The sequence below is a fragment of the Phragmites australis genome, chromosome 23 (genome assembly GCF_958298935.1).
Source record: "Phragmites australis chromosome 23, lpPhrAust1.1, whole genome shotgun sequence".
NCBI classification, from domain to species: Eukaryota; Viridiplantae; Streptophyta; class Magnoliopsida; order Poales; family Poaceae; genus Phragmites; species Phragmites australis.
Window position 1 is genome coordinate 3,589,176 of NC_084943.1, and position 18,500 is coordinate 3,607,675.

The following is an 18,500-nucleotide window of genomic DNA, read 5'->3' on the forward strand; positions in this document are numbered from 1 at the left end:
GATTTCAGCGAGGTGTTTGAAGATTATGCACGCCGGATGGTCCAGCATGTACACCGGAGTATACGCCGAAGTATTTCTTGCAGAGAAGAATTTCAAAGTCTGGATGTCGTGGTTCTACATGCCGGATGATCCGGCATGTGCCCGAAGGCTTCGTTGGAGTGTTTAATAGGCTTAATGGCTAATTGATAGTTGGCAGTTGTGAGTGTTTGAAAAGGATACATACCGGATGCTCCGGTGTGTGTACGTCAGTGTACGCAGGATCTTCCGACGTTCACAGAAAAATGGAGTAGTTGGGCAACAGCTAGATTTGAACCTCTAGCATATAAATACCCCCTCACTCGGTCTCACTTCGACTCTTGCAACCCAAAGGAGCCTATATATTGTGTGTGTCATCAAGAAGCAAGAGAGAGCACTTAAGTGATTTACAAAGTCCCTAATTAGAAGATTAAGGATATCATTAGTTCTTTGAGAGTAACAAGTGTGCATCTGAGTGTAGTTTAGACTTGATCTTGGTTAAGTGAAGCTATTGTCTTGTTACTCTTGGTGGTTGGCAATATCTAACCGGTCTTAGGTGATTTGAGTGGTCTCGGTGAGCTCTTGGAGTTCTTGTGGGAGCACTAGGAAGTGCGATGTACTTGATTTGATACCCAGCAATTTGGAGATGGAGAAGTGGCAATCATGAGGGAGCACTCGAGTCTTGGTGACTCAAGGGGAGCGATATCCTTGGTAGATGCTCCAACAAAAACTAGAGGAGAGTACCAACTCCTTGATACCTCGAGAAAAAATTAGTGTCATCTTATCCATCTTTCTACTTTCCCGTATTTATTTCGAGCATTTATATTCTTGCAAGCTTTAATTTCATAATTTGCTTAGTGTCTTTGCTTGCTTGTTTTGTTGCCTTGCTCTAGTTTATTCACGTAGTTGGATTAAATTTCATCTAGGATAAGGTTGTTACTTGTTTTTATTTTTGGTAGAAGTATTTTTAATTAGTGCCCAATTCACCCCCTCTTGGGCCATTCGATCATTTCATAGGTGATCTTCGAGCATGCAGGTGCACGTTTTTGACAAGATGATTTGCGAGCTCTTGGTCTCCGAGAAGGTAATGGATTGAGCAGTGACTGGTCAAATTTGAGCACATGGTCTACTGTGGCGCCTAGAGGTGGCCAAATGGGCGGCCCGACATGGCACGATACGGCATGACACGGGCCCATTGAGGTATGTCATGTTTAGGCACGACCCATTTAGGCTCGTTAGCTAAACGGGCCGTGCCGTGCCAACCCACGTGCCGCGACTCCAATCCAGGTATGACCCATTTAAGATCAGACCGTGTTGTGTCGGCCTGCGGTACGGTTGGCCCGATTATCTTTTTTAGCCCGTCAGCCCGCAGAAAATTAGAAAAAATCATAAAACTTGCTTTCACCCGGAATTGAACCCACGACCTTCTGCTTGTGAGTCAAACACACTATCATTGCAGCACATATTCTATATAGTATTAGATCTAAACAAATTATATAAGATATTAAAAAATAAAAACAGTTAAACGGGTCGTGTCGTGGCTCCGGGCCAGGCATGGCCCAAGCCGCCGTGTCGTGCCGACCTAGCCCGTTAGCTGCCATGCCGTGCCGTGCCTAGGCCAGCTACAGTGGAAAGCATCATCATTGCCGAAGCTTGAAACACATCGATTTGCGTTTTAGGCTGCGTTTGGTTTGTAGGACGAGGTTAGATAGGTTATAGTTATCCATGATTTTAGGGATGTGATCATCTAAGTTATATGTTTGGTTAGATGGATAGAATGATCCAATTTTATATTTGATTGGAGGAAAAAAAAAAACAGATGGGATGAGAATAATTAACTAAATTACATCTCTTAATTTCAAAAAAAAAGTTAACCATACACCAATCAACATGCACTAACACTTATCAATAGTAATTTTATCATAGTAATTACTAATTAATAACAAAACAGTAATAGCACTCTAATCGACACAACAATAGGATACTAATCAACACACTAACATTTATCAACCATAATCTTACAGTGATAAATACTAATTAGCAATACAACATATTAATTATCGCTAATTATTTTATTAATGATCACAATTATACAAGGTGGATGGTCTCATCCCGCCAAAAAAAAACTGGCTCAGTCTATGTAAAGAATATCCTTAAATATGGATAACTATATTTATCTATTTTTCAACCAAACGTCTAAAAAAATGGATGGACATTTCTCATCCTTTATCATTTAGGTTGCAGCGTGCAAGCATCACCTCCTCTTCTTTAAATGATCCCCACCACATATTAATTCAAGCTGTCTCTCTCCGCAACCACTTCTTCTCAAGGTTTACAAATTCATTTTATAGTCAAAATCAGGACCCATCGAATTTTCAAAATTCGTGAATATCAAAAAAATTGCACAAAATTTGGTGAGAATTCGGCCAAATTCACTGAGTCAAATTTGTAAAATTCGGTGAGAATTCGACTGAATTGACCATTTGGTAACTATTCAAATTCAACCAAAAACCGATCAAATTACATAGAAAATTGACTGCATTTTCTGAATTTTCCGCATTGAACACATCTTAACGAATTCTTCGAAAATTGTTCGGTTTTCTCGATTTACTGAGCGCATTTCTCGAATTGCAGTGAAGTTCAACAAAAAAACTAAAAAATGGAACAATAACTAATTCATCTGAGCTTCAAATCAAGTGAAACAAATTTGGTTGATTTTCTTGTAACATGATCTACATGATAAAAGTATTTATACTCGTAAAAAGTTGAATATTTTCTGTGAGAAAATATATTTGTTAAACTTAGTTAAATGCATAGTTAATTTTTTGCTAATCCAAAAATTATGAAACCAATTTTATTAGTCTTCTCACATGATCCTTTGTATTTTAAAAATACATGAACTCATGAAATAGTTATTGTAACATGCATGATTGTGTAAATATGTTGCAACTAGATTAGTTCATAACTCATCCATCACACCTCCAAAATTAGTAAAACCACTTTTATTAGTTTACTTATACTATTCTTCATGTAGGAAAAATAATGGTAGACATAAAAAAGTTATTTACATTGTTTTTTCTTAGTATATTCACTTTATTCTTGTGAACTTTGTAAAAATCATACAGAAATTAATAAAACTCTAAATGAAGTAAAACCAATTAAATATCCTCTTAAGATACGTTCTACATAAAAAATATATATTTGCATGTTAAGATTTTCCTAACGTGATGGCCAAATCATCCTATTCATATAGCTCATTTATTTTTCTTTTTTAAAATTTTCTCTCCATAAAATATGATGCAAACGATATTATTTTTAAATTTTTCTTCATAGAAGGTCTTAGAATTTTCTCTAGTATTCTTAGAACTTTTTATGATTTTTTGAATTTTTTCAGTTTAAATTCAAAATTTGGTCGGATTCACAATACGGTACGATCTGAATTAGCCGAATATCACAAATACCGAGCTGTTTTAAATGAATTTTCAAGCCCTGCTTCTTCTGCTACTCTCACTGCACGGGCATGGTGAATATTTCATTGACCAGGCATGGTGCATATAGAGGCTTCGGTGCTAGCTTTTGTGGGTGAAGCACCGGCTGTTGCAATGGTTGGCATCGATGCCTGAAACTGGCACCGTTGGAGACGCTCATGTTTCACACGGTTTTCACACGGTGGTTGGCAAGTACCGCTACGTTGAATCCTGATGTGACGCGACACTACACTGGGAGATCCTGATCCTCTCGCCATCCATCACCGGTGGCCGGTGGGTCGGGGATCCATGCGTGGCGCCCCTGCATTCCTCCACACTCCTCACCGTCCAACTAACCATTTTGCAGCAGATCACAGCGTGATAAGGACTGATAGAGACAGATACCGCGCGGCACAGCGAGCACTGTTGCGGAAAATCCTGACTTCACCGTATTTTCTCCGGCATTTTGACCTTTTCAAAACTGGTAAGCTGCCACTTTGGCTACTAAATTTTTGTTAAAGTAGGCTAGCGAAGTAGTCTTAAAGTGTAACGTTACCGATGTACTTTTTGCGACAAATGTACGGGTATTATTTTTTGAGATCCATACTACCCATATATTTTTTTAAAATCTTAGGACATCTTTAACTAAATCACTTCACGGTTTTCATTTGTTTTACAAAGATAATCTCATTTTTTTAATATTTTAACGATTTCTCTTCGCAGTTCCTGTTACGAAGGGATTTTTATCTTATTTTCATCATCTTATGATTCTTTTATTTTTCTTTACGAATCTTTTGAAAAGAAACTGTTAAAGATACGATAAAAATAAATAAGAATGGAAACGGACAGGGAAATACTTAGGTGGAAATTTGCGTGAATCCACGGTGCGTGTTCTAGGACTTGATTTCCTTTACACCGGAGGGATCGTGCTAGCCGATCGCACATCTTTGACCGGGGAATATATTGCCACCTGCCGTGATTACGAAACCACGACGCCCACCCTGCCCGTACCTCGACTTGAAGTTGCTCTCTGGAGCCCTGAAGTCTAACTTAATACTCCCTCTGATTGCAAATGTAGATCGTTTTAGCCTTCTCAACTATTCTCTAAATATAAATTATTCTCAAATTTCTATGTAATTTTTCTCCCTTTTTACCCTTATTTAACAAATACTATCACTCTTATAAATAAATAAGTTATCTTTTCTAATACAGAATAAATAAGGAGTAACAAGGACATTTGATCTACTTTTCTTAATCCTTGTGCATAAGTCTAAAACGATCTATATTTGTAATCGAAGAAAGTAGTTGTATATTTTTTAACTCCTACTTTGTAGTCATCATAGCACCTAGCACACTGTCCCCATGTCCCTACCTCTCGTCCATGTGATCTCTCTCACTTCTCACTTACACGGTGAACCCTCCCTCTTCCGTTTGAATTTTTCAGTTAAAAAACCAAAATCTGAAATAACCAAACCATAATAAATAGGTTAATTATGTTGGTTTTCTTAGTAGTGTTTGGTTGGAGAGTGAAGTGAGATGGGATGATTCTATTCATGTATTTAGGGATAAAATGAGATGATCCAAAATTAGATGTTTGTTTGGTGGGTGGGATGGAACGAGTCTATTTTAGATTTCGGGCCCACTGTTAGTGACCTGTCCCAAGTGAGATAGCTGCGTTCAGCTTTTTTTTTTGGAACGGATCCATCCTGAATCTTTAAAGAATATTCTCTAATTCAGAACCATCTCATCCTACTAAACTCTAACCAAACAACTAAAAAAAGGATGGAACCGCTCCGTCCCACCCCGTCCCACGAATCAAACACTACCTTATATTTCTTAGGATACGTCCGTTTCTAGTTTTCAAAAATTGATTTTTTTTATAAACCTAAAAACCGAACTGAGTTAACCGTATTAACCGTATGCCCATCCTTAACCCTCTGTATCCCATTGATCGGGAGTCGTCAGCTCTGGCTGCATGGCATGGAATGGAAGCTGAGACTGAGAGGAGGCACATGTTGCACGCTTGCACTCCATGTTCCAATCCAAATACTGTAACATAAGATACAGTACAGTGCAATGTTGCAACCCAAGATGCATCTTAAACTTAAGCATCAACAAAAAAAAAAGATTGGTTCAAGCCCATATCTCATTGCTTCCATCTCTAGCAGCTAATACTCTCTTCGACCATAAATACTTGTCATTTTAATTAAGATCTGATCAAACTTTTAAAACTTTAACTACCAATAGATTTCAAAATATAGTTTGAAAATATAAAAATCACATATATATATATAGATTTAACTTGAAAAATACTTTCATAATATTATATTTTTATTAGATATTATACCTATATCCTAATAGAAAATAACGATTAAAATTGCACATTGAAGACGGTAAAAAATAAAAAACGTTTATGCATTTTCTTTTTGAACGGAGGGAACTAGTTTCTCACTCTTTCACTACCATATCACTTGCTGATTAGCCGGTCACAGTGAACAAGTAGCATGATTAGCAGAACGAACTGCAAGTCAACAACAGAAGACGAAATTGCATTGCTTTCCCTGTTTTGTTGGTGAAAAAAAAGAAAAGAGGTTTAGCTCTTGATACTTCACCAGGCACAAGCAAATTCTCTGGCTGGCATCTCAGCATCTGGCAACTGCTAGTCTGCTACTACACATTTACGTGCTACAAATTGCAACAGAAATTGAAAAGGATATTTCTTTCACTGCGGTTTTGCTGGATCAAGGAGCGCCCCTGCGTCGTCGGCTCCGACGAGCTCCATCTGGTCCTCGAGGTACTGGTGCAGCAGCCGCAGCCGATCGCCGGCGTCGACCGTCTCCGCCCGCCAACCTCCTCCACCTCCGCAGCACCCTCGCAGCAACCTCCTCGACCTCACGCGCCGGAACCGGACGGCGGCCACGGCGCAGCAGAGCAGCGGCAGCCAGAAGACCGCCAGCGTCAGGACCACCGGGAGCAACCACATCACCACCGCTGCCGCGGCCACCTCCCTCCATGTCGTCGTCGGCCGCCCGCCGCCGCCGCCCATCACGGAAGGCAGTAGGCTAGCTCGCGCCGGCGCCGGCGCCGGCACTGATCGACGAACGGCAGCCGATGCTTGCAAGCAAGAACCGCTCGTGACGTGGCCTTGCTTGCTCCCGGCTTGGTTCGAGCTCGAGTGGCGGCAAAGGTTTCTCTTCCGGGCGTTGCTTCTGCTGAAGGGCTTGGGGCCCATCTGATTCTTGACTCTCTCGCTCGCTGGTGCCCTTTAATTGTCCCGCCTTTTCACGCGTCACCGTGTGACCTCTGTGATCTGATCCCTCTCTTGCTTCTTAGAGAGGAGAGGGTCGGTCAGAGATGAGATGGGCACGCCACTTCGATTTTGTACCCCCGTCTCGCAGATATTTCCTTGATATTATATACGCACCACTGTCATGCGCTCTGCACTAGCTCATATGAAAATCTGAATATAATTGGTAAGATCATTCTCAATCATATTTTTTTCATTTTATTCTTTTTCTTTGTTCTATTTTTTTTTATTTTCTCTTATTTTAATAATTTTTGGGAATCATGAAGTGAAAAGAAAATCCGATCGTGAAAAGAAAATCCGATCGTGAAGGGAACCGTGAAGAAAAACCGTTGAAACGTTAAAGGGAACTAAAATCCCTTCACAACGATAATTTCATCCGCAAGAGGAATCTGTTGGGCGTGGCCATAGCTCCTCCCCTCCGGACTTTTTTTTTATTTCCGCTTGTGCACACGTCCGGTGAACAAATACAAGATGATCTGATACGGTCATACGGATACTGTCTACCCAAGTTGTCTCTTTTGCTACCTTGGTAATTTATCTGTCTCCTGGTCCCTAAACCATCAGCAACGATCAATGAATAAAAATAATGAAATATTGTACAACATAGCAAACAATGGGTCCCTTGAAATCAAGTTGTCAAATTATAACTTTAATTGAAAGAACTGCTGAGGTTAAGTCATTAACAGAGGAAGTTTCAAACTCATGTGCTTCTTCCCCTGTTCTTGCTGGGTCTAGCTAACTTTTGATGCTTCACCAGGCGCAAGCAATTTCTCTGCCAGCCATGTCGCAACTCCTATCACATTTGTATGCTACAAATTGCCCCCAAAAAACGCAAAAAATCATTTCTTTTCCCTCCACGGTTTTGCGGGATCAAGGAGCTCCCCTGCGTCGTCGGCCGCGACGAGCTCCATCTGGTCCTCGAGGTACTTGTGCAGCAGTCGCAGCCGATCGCCGGCGTCGATCGTCTCCGCCCGCCATCCTCCGGTAGCACCGCAGCACCCGCGCATCCTTCTCCTCCTCACCCGCCGGAACCGCACGGCGGCCACGGCGCAGCAGAGGAGCGGCAGGCAGAGGGCGGCCAGCGTCAGTACCACCGGGAGCGCGCACACAGCCAACGCCGCCGCGACCACCGGTCGCCACGACGTCGTTGGCCGCACTCCGCCGCCCATCCTGGCCGGAGAAGGCCAGCTCGGGCCGCTCGTTGGAGGCAAGCAAGAACCCGCCTCGGCCTTGCTCGTTCTTGCCTTGCCTCGCCTCGTCTCGGTTCTACTTCAGCAGCCGGAATTGTATATCAAAGATTCCTCTTTCTTCGGGGTGTTGGCTTGTGCGAAAAACTTGGGCCCTGATTCTTGTCGCCCCCTCTCTCTAGTGGCCTCCTCCCGCCTTTTGATGCGTCACCGTCTTTCACTTGCTTCTCGGAGAGGGTCAGAGCTGGGCACGCCACTTCGATTTTATCGCACAATGTCCTGACGATATTTCTTTATACAATTCCTGTATGCCATCAAAATTTATCAAAATCTTCAATCTGTAACTAAAAAGTTATCGTGCCTTACGTACCACTACTTGAAATAATGTGACATAACAGAATTAATTCTAATGAGACATAAGAGATGAGACTAAGAGAAAAGTTTCAAGTAATGGTGTATGAGGGATAATTTTTTTTTTATAAATCGATAATTTTAATTTTTTAATGGAATTTAAGAAATTATCTCTAATTTTTAGATATAACTTCCTTTGATAAAAAATATAAGACACATTTTGTTTTTAAAAAACCATCAAATTAAACTTTGATCGTTAATATCTCTTATAATATATAATCAATTGCTATAAAATTAATATTATATTAAAAGTACTTTAAAATACATATTTATTAAAACAAATTTTATATACTAAATATGTATATAAATTGATTGATTGTCGATCAAAACTTACGAAGCGCGAAATTTTCGAAACAAAACGTGTCTTATATTTTTTTAACAGAGGAGTAGTATATATGGGCACCACTGTATGGCACCAGTACTGTACAGTGTTCTGTAGCATTAGTACGAGCTTACAAAGAAATCTGCGGGAACAAGTTAGTAGCTCCTTCCTCTATTTCCCCACTTCCTCCGCTTCTAGTACTCGTTAATTTTGACTTTATTTTGTTTATACAGAGATTACAAGTATATTACATTGCTAAAGTACCATTGATAAATCTATCAACACTCTTTCCAATCTGAAATATCTTAAACAATATTGCTGGCAAAGCTTGAGCAAGAAAGCCGAAATGGACAAGTATGTAAAAACGAAGGCAGTATTTTGCTTGTGTACATGTCCGAGGAGCAAATTCAAGATGATCTCATTCGTCTGCGATCTACTAAAGTTGTCTCCGTCGCTACGCGGAAATTTAATTAAAAAGTTAAGTATTGATAAACGTAGCAAACACCAAAATAGATTAAAAAACAATTTAGAAAGACACGTGCGTGCGTCTCTTAAATCGTGTCATCACATGAAGAAAACATGCTTTTTTTTGGAGGAACTCTACGGTAGGCTCCACCTGGCCTGAACGTTGTCATTGATTTGATAAAAGTTTTACATCCCAGATTTGTGAAAAAAAAAAAGGTAGAGTGAAGCAAAGAAAGAGACTACGCTGAGGTTCCGGTTCAAATCATCTCCGGCTCTCGAATTACCGGACCAGTTTTCATTTTTATTGGTCGTCTTGTTTTTTTGTTTTTTTTATTTGGAGACCGATGGACTGGTTCCTCGTAGGCGCTCTGATTCCGGGGACAAAGCAAAGATTTATTTTTATTTTTATATTTCTTAAATATTTTTTTTAAAAAATATATGTCTGTATTGAAAAATCATATATTTAAACTACTATGTCCGTGGGAAATGCGACACGTGATAGAAGTAGTGGATGTATAGTTTTTCAAAACGGATGTATATTTTTACAATTTTTTAATTAAAAAATGAAAAATAAAAAAATTCCTAAGCAAAAGCATGCCGTCGCACGCCCACGTGATTGGGCCCTGTGGAGGCCTGCCGGGGTTACATGATGTTTCTGTACCCTGCTCCTCCGGGAATTTTTTTATATATATTTATTTTATCTAAAATTTGTAAAATTATACTGTTGTTTTAAAAATTGTAATAATAGGTTATCGTCGTTCGTTCATCGGATGAGAGTTAAGGCGAGAGCAAGATCTCGCTCGATGAACGGGTAATACCTAGTGGGCCTTGCCTATCAGACAAATAAAAATTGAGAGAGTGACACGTGTTAGCCCATTCACCGGATGAGATCTTATTGTCGTTCGATGAACGAGCGACACCTTTGACTCCCCTTTGAACAGACGACAGCAAGATGTCACCCAATGAACCGGTGACACCTTGATTTTGGCTGAATTAATTTAATTTGTGACATAATAGGCCATTGTGTGTGCAATTTTTTTTTGTTGTGTAATCATCCAGTGCCATTAGATGTTTGTACGATATTTAGATACCTTGATTTGACGAAAATAAAAAGTTGAACACGGTAATTTTAATAGGAAATGCGATATACACGGACGTTGGCATATACGGTTAGACGATCATTGTAACCTAAACAAGTACCGCGTCTAAACCCAATATACTTTAGGGAATGTAAACAACAAGATTACAACATCTGATCTACTAAATGCAACGTGGGGACTTTCCCTTCCTCGCCGCTTCCGGTCCTACCTCACGTGCCGGATGTACCCTCTCACGCTTCCTCTCCCTCTCTGCCTCACGGGCTTCAGCCATCATACGGTTATGCTCCTCCTCCATCATTTGCTGCTCCTCCTGAATGTGCTTGTGCGTAGCCTCTCTCCTCTCGTCGACTTACATCTCATGGAAGCATCTCCAAGCGACACTGTGCTTAGTGTGAAGAAGGAACACATCTGCTTCTGACTGCTTAGTATCCACCCACTGTAAGAAGTCACATAGTGATGACGGCGACTGCAATGAAGACCAAAATATTAAATGGTAAATCTTAGTTGTTTTTGAAGTAGTTTGGCAAGAAGTTATTACTGGGTGTTAGGAGATAACATTGGTGCTTCCTTAGGGTGGATCGTACTCGTAGTTGCGGCACATGAAGAACCTCCTTCCATAGGTGTAGGAGAACTGAGATGACTTCATCACCCTACAAATGTCTCCACTCGACCATATGGGCACTTCGACCCCTTTAGGCGTAATACCCGGCATGTATTTCTTGGAAAAATTATTGGACGCCATTTTTGTCAGAGTTGTAGAGTTTGAGGCTAGTGGTTTGGTTCTACATGTGGGCAAGAGATCACCTATTTATATAATGAAGTCGTGTTAGTGCATGGGCTAAGTCTACGGTAATTGGCCCTGAAAAGCAGTTGATTCTGTAGTAAGGTGTAGTCATATCAACTGAAAATGCTAGTTCTAAAAAGTCTACTTTTGAAAAGGCTACTTCTAAAAAGCCTATATTTGAAAATGTTACTTTTTAAAAGCCTACTTCTAAAAAGCCTATTTCTGAAAAGTCTATATTTGAAAAGGCTACGTCTGAAAAATCTATAGCTCAAAAGGCTACTTCTGAAAAGTCTAGGTTTGGAAAAGGTAACTTTTGAAAAGGCTAGGTCTAAAGATGATATTGATGAGAAGGCTAATTCTAAAAAGGCTAGGTCTGAAAGTAGAGTACATATTTACTAATATGACCGGTTCTAGTCGAAGCCATCAATTTTATTTTTCCAGTTGGATGTGTGTGGGTAACACAAAGTTGACGTTAATATTACATTGATCCGGATAGGAAATGCTTCTACTGTATGGACCGGGGATGTCTCCCCCTTTGTTGATGTGCCACTTCATGCTCAGGCTCTTCTTGTCGGCGCAGGAGTGCTTTACACCTTTGTAGGTGTTCCTCATGCCTTTGAAGCTCGGCCTCCTGCCTCCTTAGAATGTCCTATCAGAGACGATGTTCCTCACGTATCTAAAGTTCCTTGGCATGTTGCTTGTTTTCTTGACATTGATGTTCCTTTTGGTGCTCGTGACATGCCTCCTGCCGCAGCTGTGCTTCCTCTATCCTAAACTTGTACGCACATTTTGTTTCAGCCTCTCTGATGTAGTCCACACAGTTTGGTGACCTGACAAGATCGATCCATTCCTGAAAATGACAAGGCTTAGGATAATATACTCAGATTTAGAAGTGATATACTCAAGTTATAATTGGGATGTGTGGACGAAGGCAAAGAGAGAGACGTACCATGAAATCGTCGTCAAGCTCTGAACACATAAAGAACCACCTACCAAAAGTCTGGACCTCAAAGGACGTTGATATTCGAGATGTGTTTGTATGATGAGATGATTCGATTTGTGCATGTGGCGGTGGTGGCTGGCGGCAGGAGCAACAGTTGGAGGCACGAGTCGGTAGGAGCAACAGTTGGAGCAATAGATGTGTTTATGTTTTTTGCTCAAGCAACCTTTTCAGCGCCAGTTGGAGGCATGAGCCGGCACTGAAAAGAACTTTCAGTGCTGATTCTAGACCCGGCACTGATAGACTATCGGTGCCGAGTAAAGAGTGCTGGTTGAATAACCGACAATGAAGTTATTTTTCAATCGGCACTGATCTACCTTTTTATAGTAGTGTTGCGTAGGATTTTAGGATGCAGAATTTTCCTTAGCTTCATATCTTTTAGGTCTAACCGTTCATTGAGTGTATCTTTTATTTTGCCAGGTATGTCTAGTAAAGTACTAATCAAGCTGTCAAACAAGTTCTTCTCTATATGCATGACCTCGATTGCGTGTCGGACCATCAAGTGCTTCCAATAAGGTAGGTGCTAAAAAATTGATCTTTTTTTAAACATAGAAGTGAGTTTCCAGCTGGTAATTTTGTACTGCATTTTCGCTTTCTAAGGACAACTCTAAGATTTTTTACCATCTTATATACATGTTCCCTAGTGTGAACCTTCAGAGTTCGAAGAGTCTCCACTGTTCCGGCAAAAGCTCTTTTATTCATGCGGTATGGGTGATCCAGGTGTTGAAACTTATAGTTCTTTAGCCACAACCCTCCTATTTCAACCAAGCACCATACACATCTATTGTAGCATTTTAAAGTCTGTCCTGATAGGTTAGCAAGAGAAAGTCAATCTTGGATCGTTACGAACAACATTGCATGTAGGGTGAAATGCTCGTGTTTGTATTTATCTCACACCCGTACGCCATCTTTCCATAGTACAAGGAGATCTTCAAGCAATAGTTAGAGATACACATCGATATCATTGCCTGGTTGAATCAGTCCACTGATTAGCAGAGGTATCATAAAGAACTTCCACTTCATACACAACAAAGATGAAAGGTTGTAGATATAGATAGTCACGGGCCAAGTGCTATGACTATTGCTCATATTACCGAAAGGATTCATCCCATCCGTAATAAACTCGAACTTTATATTCCTTACTTCAGCTTTGAGTTTCTTGCATTTTGTATTGAAGTTCCTCCATTGCATTCAATCAGCATGGTGTCTAAACATTCCATCTTTCTTGCGCCCTTCAGCGTGCCATCGCATCAACTCAGCACTCGCTTTGTTGGTAAACAATCGCTTCAGATGGGAGATTATAGGGAAATACCAAGCTATCTTAGCGGGGGGGGGGGGGTCTTTTATCCTTACTCTTCTCTCCTACGTTATCGCTATCAATATCGTTAACGTTGTGCTTGTACTGTGATGCATCACAAACGTGACACACTTCCAAGTCTGCGTCCCCGTTGCGATACAACATGTAGTAGTTTCAACATGCATATATTTTCTCTACTTTCAACCCCAACGGGTAGATAATTTGCTTAGCATGATACGTGTTTTTAGGTAACTCGTTGCCCTCTGGAAGCAAGTCCCTCAAGAATTGTAACAACTCGTTAAAGCCCTTATCAGACCAACCATTGCTAGACTTCATTTGCAGCAATATCAGCATAATATGCAGCTTGTATCTTTCTTACAGCATGAGAACACCGATGCTTTATAGTCCTCTATCATGTGCTGAAACTTTTCGTGTTGCCTATCACTGGTAAAGTCTCCCTCCACATTACGTAACATTTCGTCTAGGTCATCATCATCATTGTCGGCAAAAGTATCTTTGAACGCTGACATATCGATATCTTTGTTAGCCGTTATATCGTTGCTACCATCTTCCTCGACCGTGGGCTCCTCTTCATGCACAACCTCCTCATGTTCATCGTGCTTAGTCCAACGGATATAGTCAGGCTTGAAACCCTATGAAATAAGTGTGCACGGATCTACTCTATGCATGAGAACTGCTTCTCATTCTTGCAATTAACGTATGGACAATATATATAGTGATCATCACGCTTATTTTTGGGCTACATGTATGCCGCGGCAACCCTAAAAAAAGCATCCATGCCATGAAAGAACTCTGGACCGCGACAACCAGACTTGTACATTCATGCCCGGTCCATCTACAAATATATGATTACATTATATTTTAGCAATAATTTAAAACCATTGAACTAATAATCATGCAATATTTCAAAATGCACATCTAATTTATTGAATTACCTCCCATCTTGATTGCTCTATGTTAGATGCCCATTACTTTCAGCACTTGTTCGGGTTGGAGGATCCACCTTCTAAATACTGCTACGTCCGCTTGTGATTAGTGGGTGGATATGTCATCCATACAACACAATATTTTATTGATCTATTTAGAGGTGATTTTAATATTTTTTACTATTTCGCTACTAGAAAATTAGAGCTAGGTTTTAATCTATTTAGAGATGATTTTAACATTTTTTTAAATCACTACTAGAAAATTAGAGATCTAGATAACCATAGGATAATTATATACTTTCAAATCTAGAGCAATCGAGCAAACAAATCTAGCCATAAATGAAAACTAGATCATCTCTAAGTGCCCTACAATGAGAAAATTGTAATTTTTACTCAATTAGAGCTCAATTAGAGTTCTAGGTCCTCCCAAAATTCATCACCATGGAGCAATCACATACTTTCAAACCTAGAGCAATCTAGTAAATAAATCTAAATAAAAATAAAATATATATCATCTTATTAACCTTGAAGCACCTTGGACACATAGATTCCTCCAAATTTTGAAGTCTCCAAATGCAAGGTTGGACACAAATGGTGGGAGCCAAGCAAAACAGAGCCTCTCTCTGTTCTGTTCGTGCTTGGGGGAGAAGAAGATAATTTTTATATACTGCACATTTATTAGTGCCAGTCCGTAATACGGACCGGTACTAATACTAAGTATCAGTGCCATCTCATTATTACCAATCGGTATTGAAGTATCCATACCGGTTTGTCTGGCACTGATATTGAGTATCAGTGCCGGTTCACTCTTGCTCAATCGTTGATCGAGCATGATAAATTATGAATCAATATTGATACTTTATTAATATTAGTTTTATCTTAGTTAGCACTGATGATAACCCGGCTCGAATGACTGTTTCTATTATAGTGGTTCTTGATGATATGGCTAGAGTAGAACTAGATAGGATGCTGTAGTGTTGAGATCATTTGATAGATTCCCTTGATCACTACTTATGGACGTTATATACACACTAAATTTGTGTCAATTGAAAGTCCAGCTTACGTACACCGCCTAATTATTCACCCTCAGCAGTCCAACAACGTGAGTAGCGCCGTACCAGTTGGGAGGTGAAGCTAGATGGGTGAAGCTAGATCAGGGAAGAGATTAAAGTCTTGTTTTTTTTTTCTTCTACTACTGTTAGAAATCAGAATAAATAAGATTACGAAGAAGTAGTTTCTAAAAAAGCTAAAAACTTACTTACAAGAAAATATATTAAAACTGAGAAACTTGCTGAAAGATATTTTTTCTGAAACTCTATATACCGAGGAGTTAAAAATTTATTGTAGAAAACACTAATCTATTTTAAAAACAGCGTTTCAGACAAATAAAAAACATAACTTTAAAAAAAAAATTAAAAATAGAAACCTAAACAAACAAATCCTAAACAAACCATATGATGATCGATGACGGCGACGCCGGTCCGGTGTGACCGCGCGTGTGGCTGGGTGCGGTGGTCCGGCCGACGGCGAGGGAGGCAGACATTGTTTCCTGATGGGTTCGTGTGTGGACTGCTTGCTGTTGCTAGGTGCACCGTGGCATTTCCTGATTCGACTCCCCCTGCGTCTCGATGGATCATGGATGATCAGGCAATTGGACGCTCCAACTAAACCTATCCACTTCTACAGAAAATAGGATTACTACCGATTTATAACTAATTTTATTATCAATTTTTTACTTAGTAATAATATATTACTATGTGTTTTTAATAAGAACCGATAGAGATAAGTATCACTGTCGGATTTATAAGATCTCAATAATTAATTGGTAGCTCGAAGTTATGAACTAATGATGATAGCCGGTAGTGATCCCCGATACGATCGCGATGGATCGTTCGTTCCACTTCCACATGCATTCTGGAATGAATGAAACGAGCTTTCGGCTGAATGGTACATGGATCCAACCTGATGGAGTTCCGACACCAAACTTGATAAGCAAGGCTAGCTACTAGTACTTCAGCAAGCAGCAGCACCGATAGGCTACAGCAGCATCATTGCAATGAACTAACGATGATAGCCAGTAGTGATCGACGAGGGCAACCTGTGGGATATATTAATTTACATGAAGCACAGATAAAAGGTAGTATATATCTAAACTACTAAAGTACTAAACTACAGATAATGAAATTGCAGGCACCCGATTCATCTGTTGGGCCTTAATTTATGATCTCTGTCGTACTTTCAGTGATGCAACTTATTCCTGTAAATATATGTGTGCTCTTATAAAGACGTCTAAATAGGTCGTGTCTATTAGATCGGTCTGAGGTACGACACCGTAGGCACGGTCCAGTCACGGCACGGCCCGAGTCGAGATGGGTCGGGCCGGCACGGCACGAGGCCACAGGTCGTACCTGGGCCGAGCGCGCAGCACGACGGGCCGGCACGGCACGGCCCGGCACGCAAATACCCGATTATTTTCTATTTTTTATATATATTTTTAATTTTGTAGCTATTTTTATCTATTATATATATATTTTTTCTATATATTATATATATATTTTTATCTATTTCAGCTCGTCGGGTCGACCGGGCCGCCGGACCGAAATCTTGCCCGAACCGACCTGGCATGGCACGGTCACAACGACGAACCGTGCCGTAGGTCGAGGGAGAGGCACGCGGACCGGCACGGCACGGCCACTACAGTAGATGGGTCATTCGGGCCGTACCGAGCCGACCCGAATGGCCCATTTGACTATGTTTATGCTCTTATTTCATAATAATATACGTACGGCTAGTCGATTCCTGTAGAGATTAAGGCAGTGGTTCATGCCCACAAAATAAGTGTCTATTTTGTTTGTCAAGCAGTTCAGCATTCAGTCGTACACTGCATAGCTAATCGCCTTCAGGCTTCAGCAGCACTCAACTCGCTGGCCATCAACTGACGATATAACTGGTATACAGTTGTGAGATATATATCGATGTCGTAGCTAGGTACGCTCGTCGACGACGTCCCAACTGATTATATACCACCCGTACGTACGGATTATATACCACCCGTACGTACGTGTATCGCGTGTAGGATCGGAACAATGGGAGGTCAATTATCCTCTATATGCATGTAGGACTAATCGATGGACCATGTTGTGGTTGTTCATTGCATACATATATACATATATATTACTATAGAATCTATTTAGTGGGATATCCCTGTACAGACGGATTTATAGGACTATTTGTACAAAGGATACTATAGACGGCTCCAAACTAAAACCGTCTGAGAAAATAGCAACAAACAATTGCAACAAAACGGGACGCTATAGTATAGACGGTTACAAACTACTACCGTCTGTACTAATAATACAGATATTTTAGTCTAGAACCGTCTGTACTGTTTCATTTTTACAGAAAATTTTAAATTAGAACTATTTGTACTATTAACAGTAATAGTACATACGGTTTCAAATTAGAACTGTATATAAAAAAGGAACAGTACAAATAATTCTAAATTAGAATCGTATGTACTATTAATACATATAGTTCAAAGTTTAGAATCATATATATACTCGTTTTGAGTCTATATCTTATATAGATTATCTTTATACATTATTTTTCTACTTAGTGATAGGCGTGTGTTATTTTTGCCTTCACTCCTAATAAGCATGCATTAGCGAAACCACAAGGCCATTAATCACTTTATATGTGGCCGCATATCTCGGCATCGATCTCCAGACCCCATATATGCACGTACACAGCGGAGGTTAACCTACCACAGAATATATATATACTGTATATATATATATATATATTATGTGTCTATATTTAATTTTAGTTACTATTATATCATCCTCAGTTATAATATAAAAATAGTAGAGTCATAATTCATTGAACAGAGAGTTATAACTTAGATGTAAATAATTTTTTTAGTTATAATTGCATTATGAATGAATGTAACTGCTAACGAATTTCTTGTCTAATGATATACAACCTAAGAAACACGATTGTAATCGTAGTACAATCTAAAATGTAACTCGTTAGCTTCTCGTGTTGTAATTATGTATTTTGAGATGTACGATTGTAACTGGTCTACCTAATGAATTATAACTTACAATTATTTGAGTTGTAACTGAACGGTGACGTAACAGTAAACTACAATACGATTAGGTGCAAAGTAAACTATATATATATATATATATATGGGATG

General features: G+C 39.8%; 2 protein-coding genes across 2 annotated transcripts; both read right to left on the reverse strand.

Annotated features, from left to right (window-relative positions):
• Positions 1–5,990: 5,990 nt before the first annotated feature.
• LOC133906355 (uncharacterized) lies at positions 5,991–6,937 on the reverse strand. Its single transcript, XM_062348228.1, has one exon. It carries the CDS (start codon positions 6,712–6,714, stop codon positions 6,205–6,207), a length of 510 nt encoding a protein of 169 aa, XP_062204212.1. The 5' UTR covers positions 6,715–6,937; the 3' UTR covers positions 5,991–6,204.
• Positions 6,938–7,421: 484 nt separating this feature from the next.
• On the reverse strand, positions 7,422–8,247 carry LOC133906382 (uncharacterized). The gene has a single exon (XM_062348266.1). The coding sequence runs from the start codon at positions 7,956–7,958 to the stop codon at positions 7,629–7,631; it is 330 nt and encodes a 109-aa protein (XP_062204250.1). The 5' UTR covers positions 7,959–8,247; the 3' UTR covers positions 7,422–7,628.
• Positions 8,248–18,500: the final 10,253 nt, after the last annotated feature.

What these genes read in the sequence shown, in the direction of transcription:
- LOC133906355 (XM_062348228.1), bottom strand. Translation starts at nt 6,714, where the DNA reads ATGGGCCCCAAGCCCTTCAGCAGAAGCAACGCCCGGAAGAGAAACCTT.
- LOC133906382 (XM_062348266.1), bottom strand. Translation starts at nt 7,958, where the DNA reads ATGGGCGGCGGAGTGCGGCCAACGACGTCGTGGCGACCGGTGGTCGCG.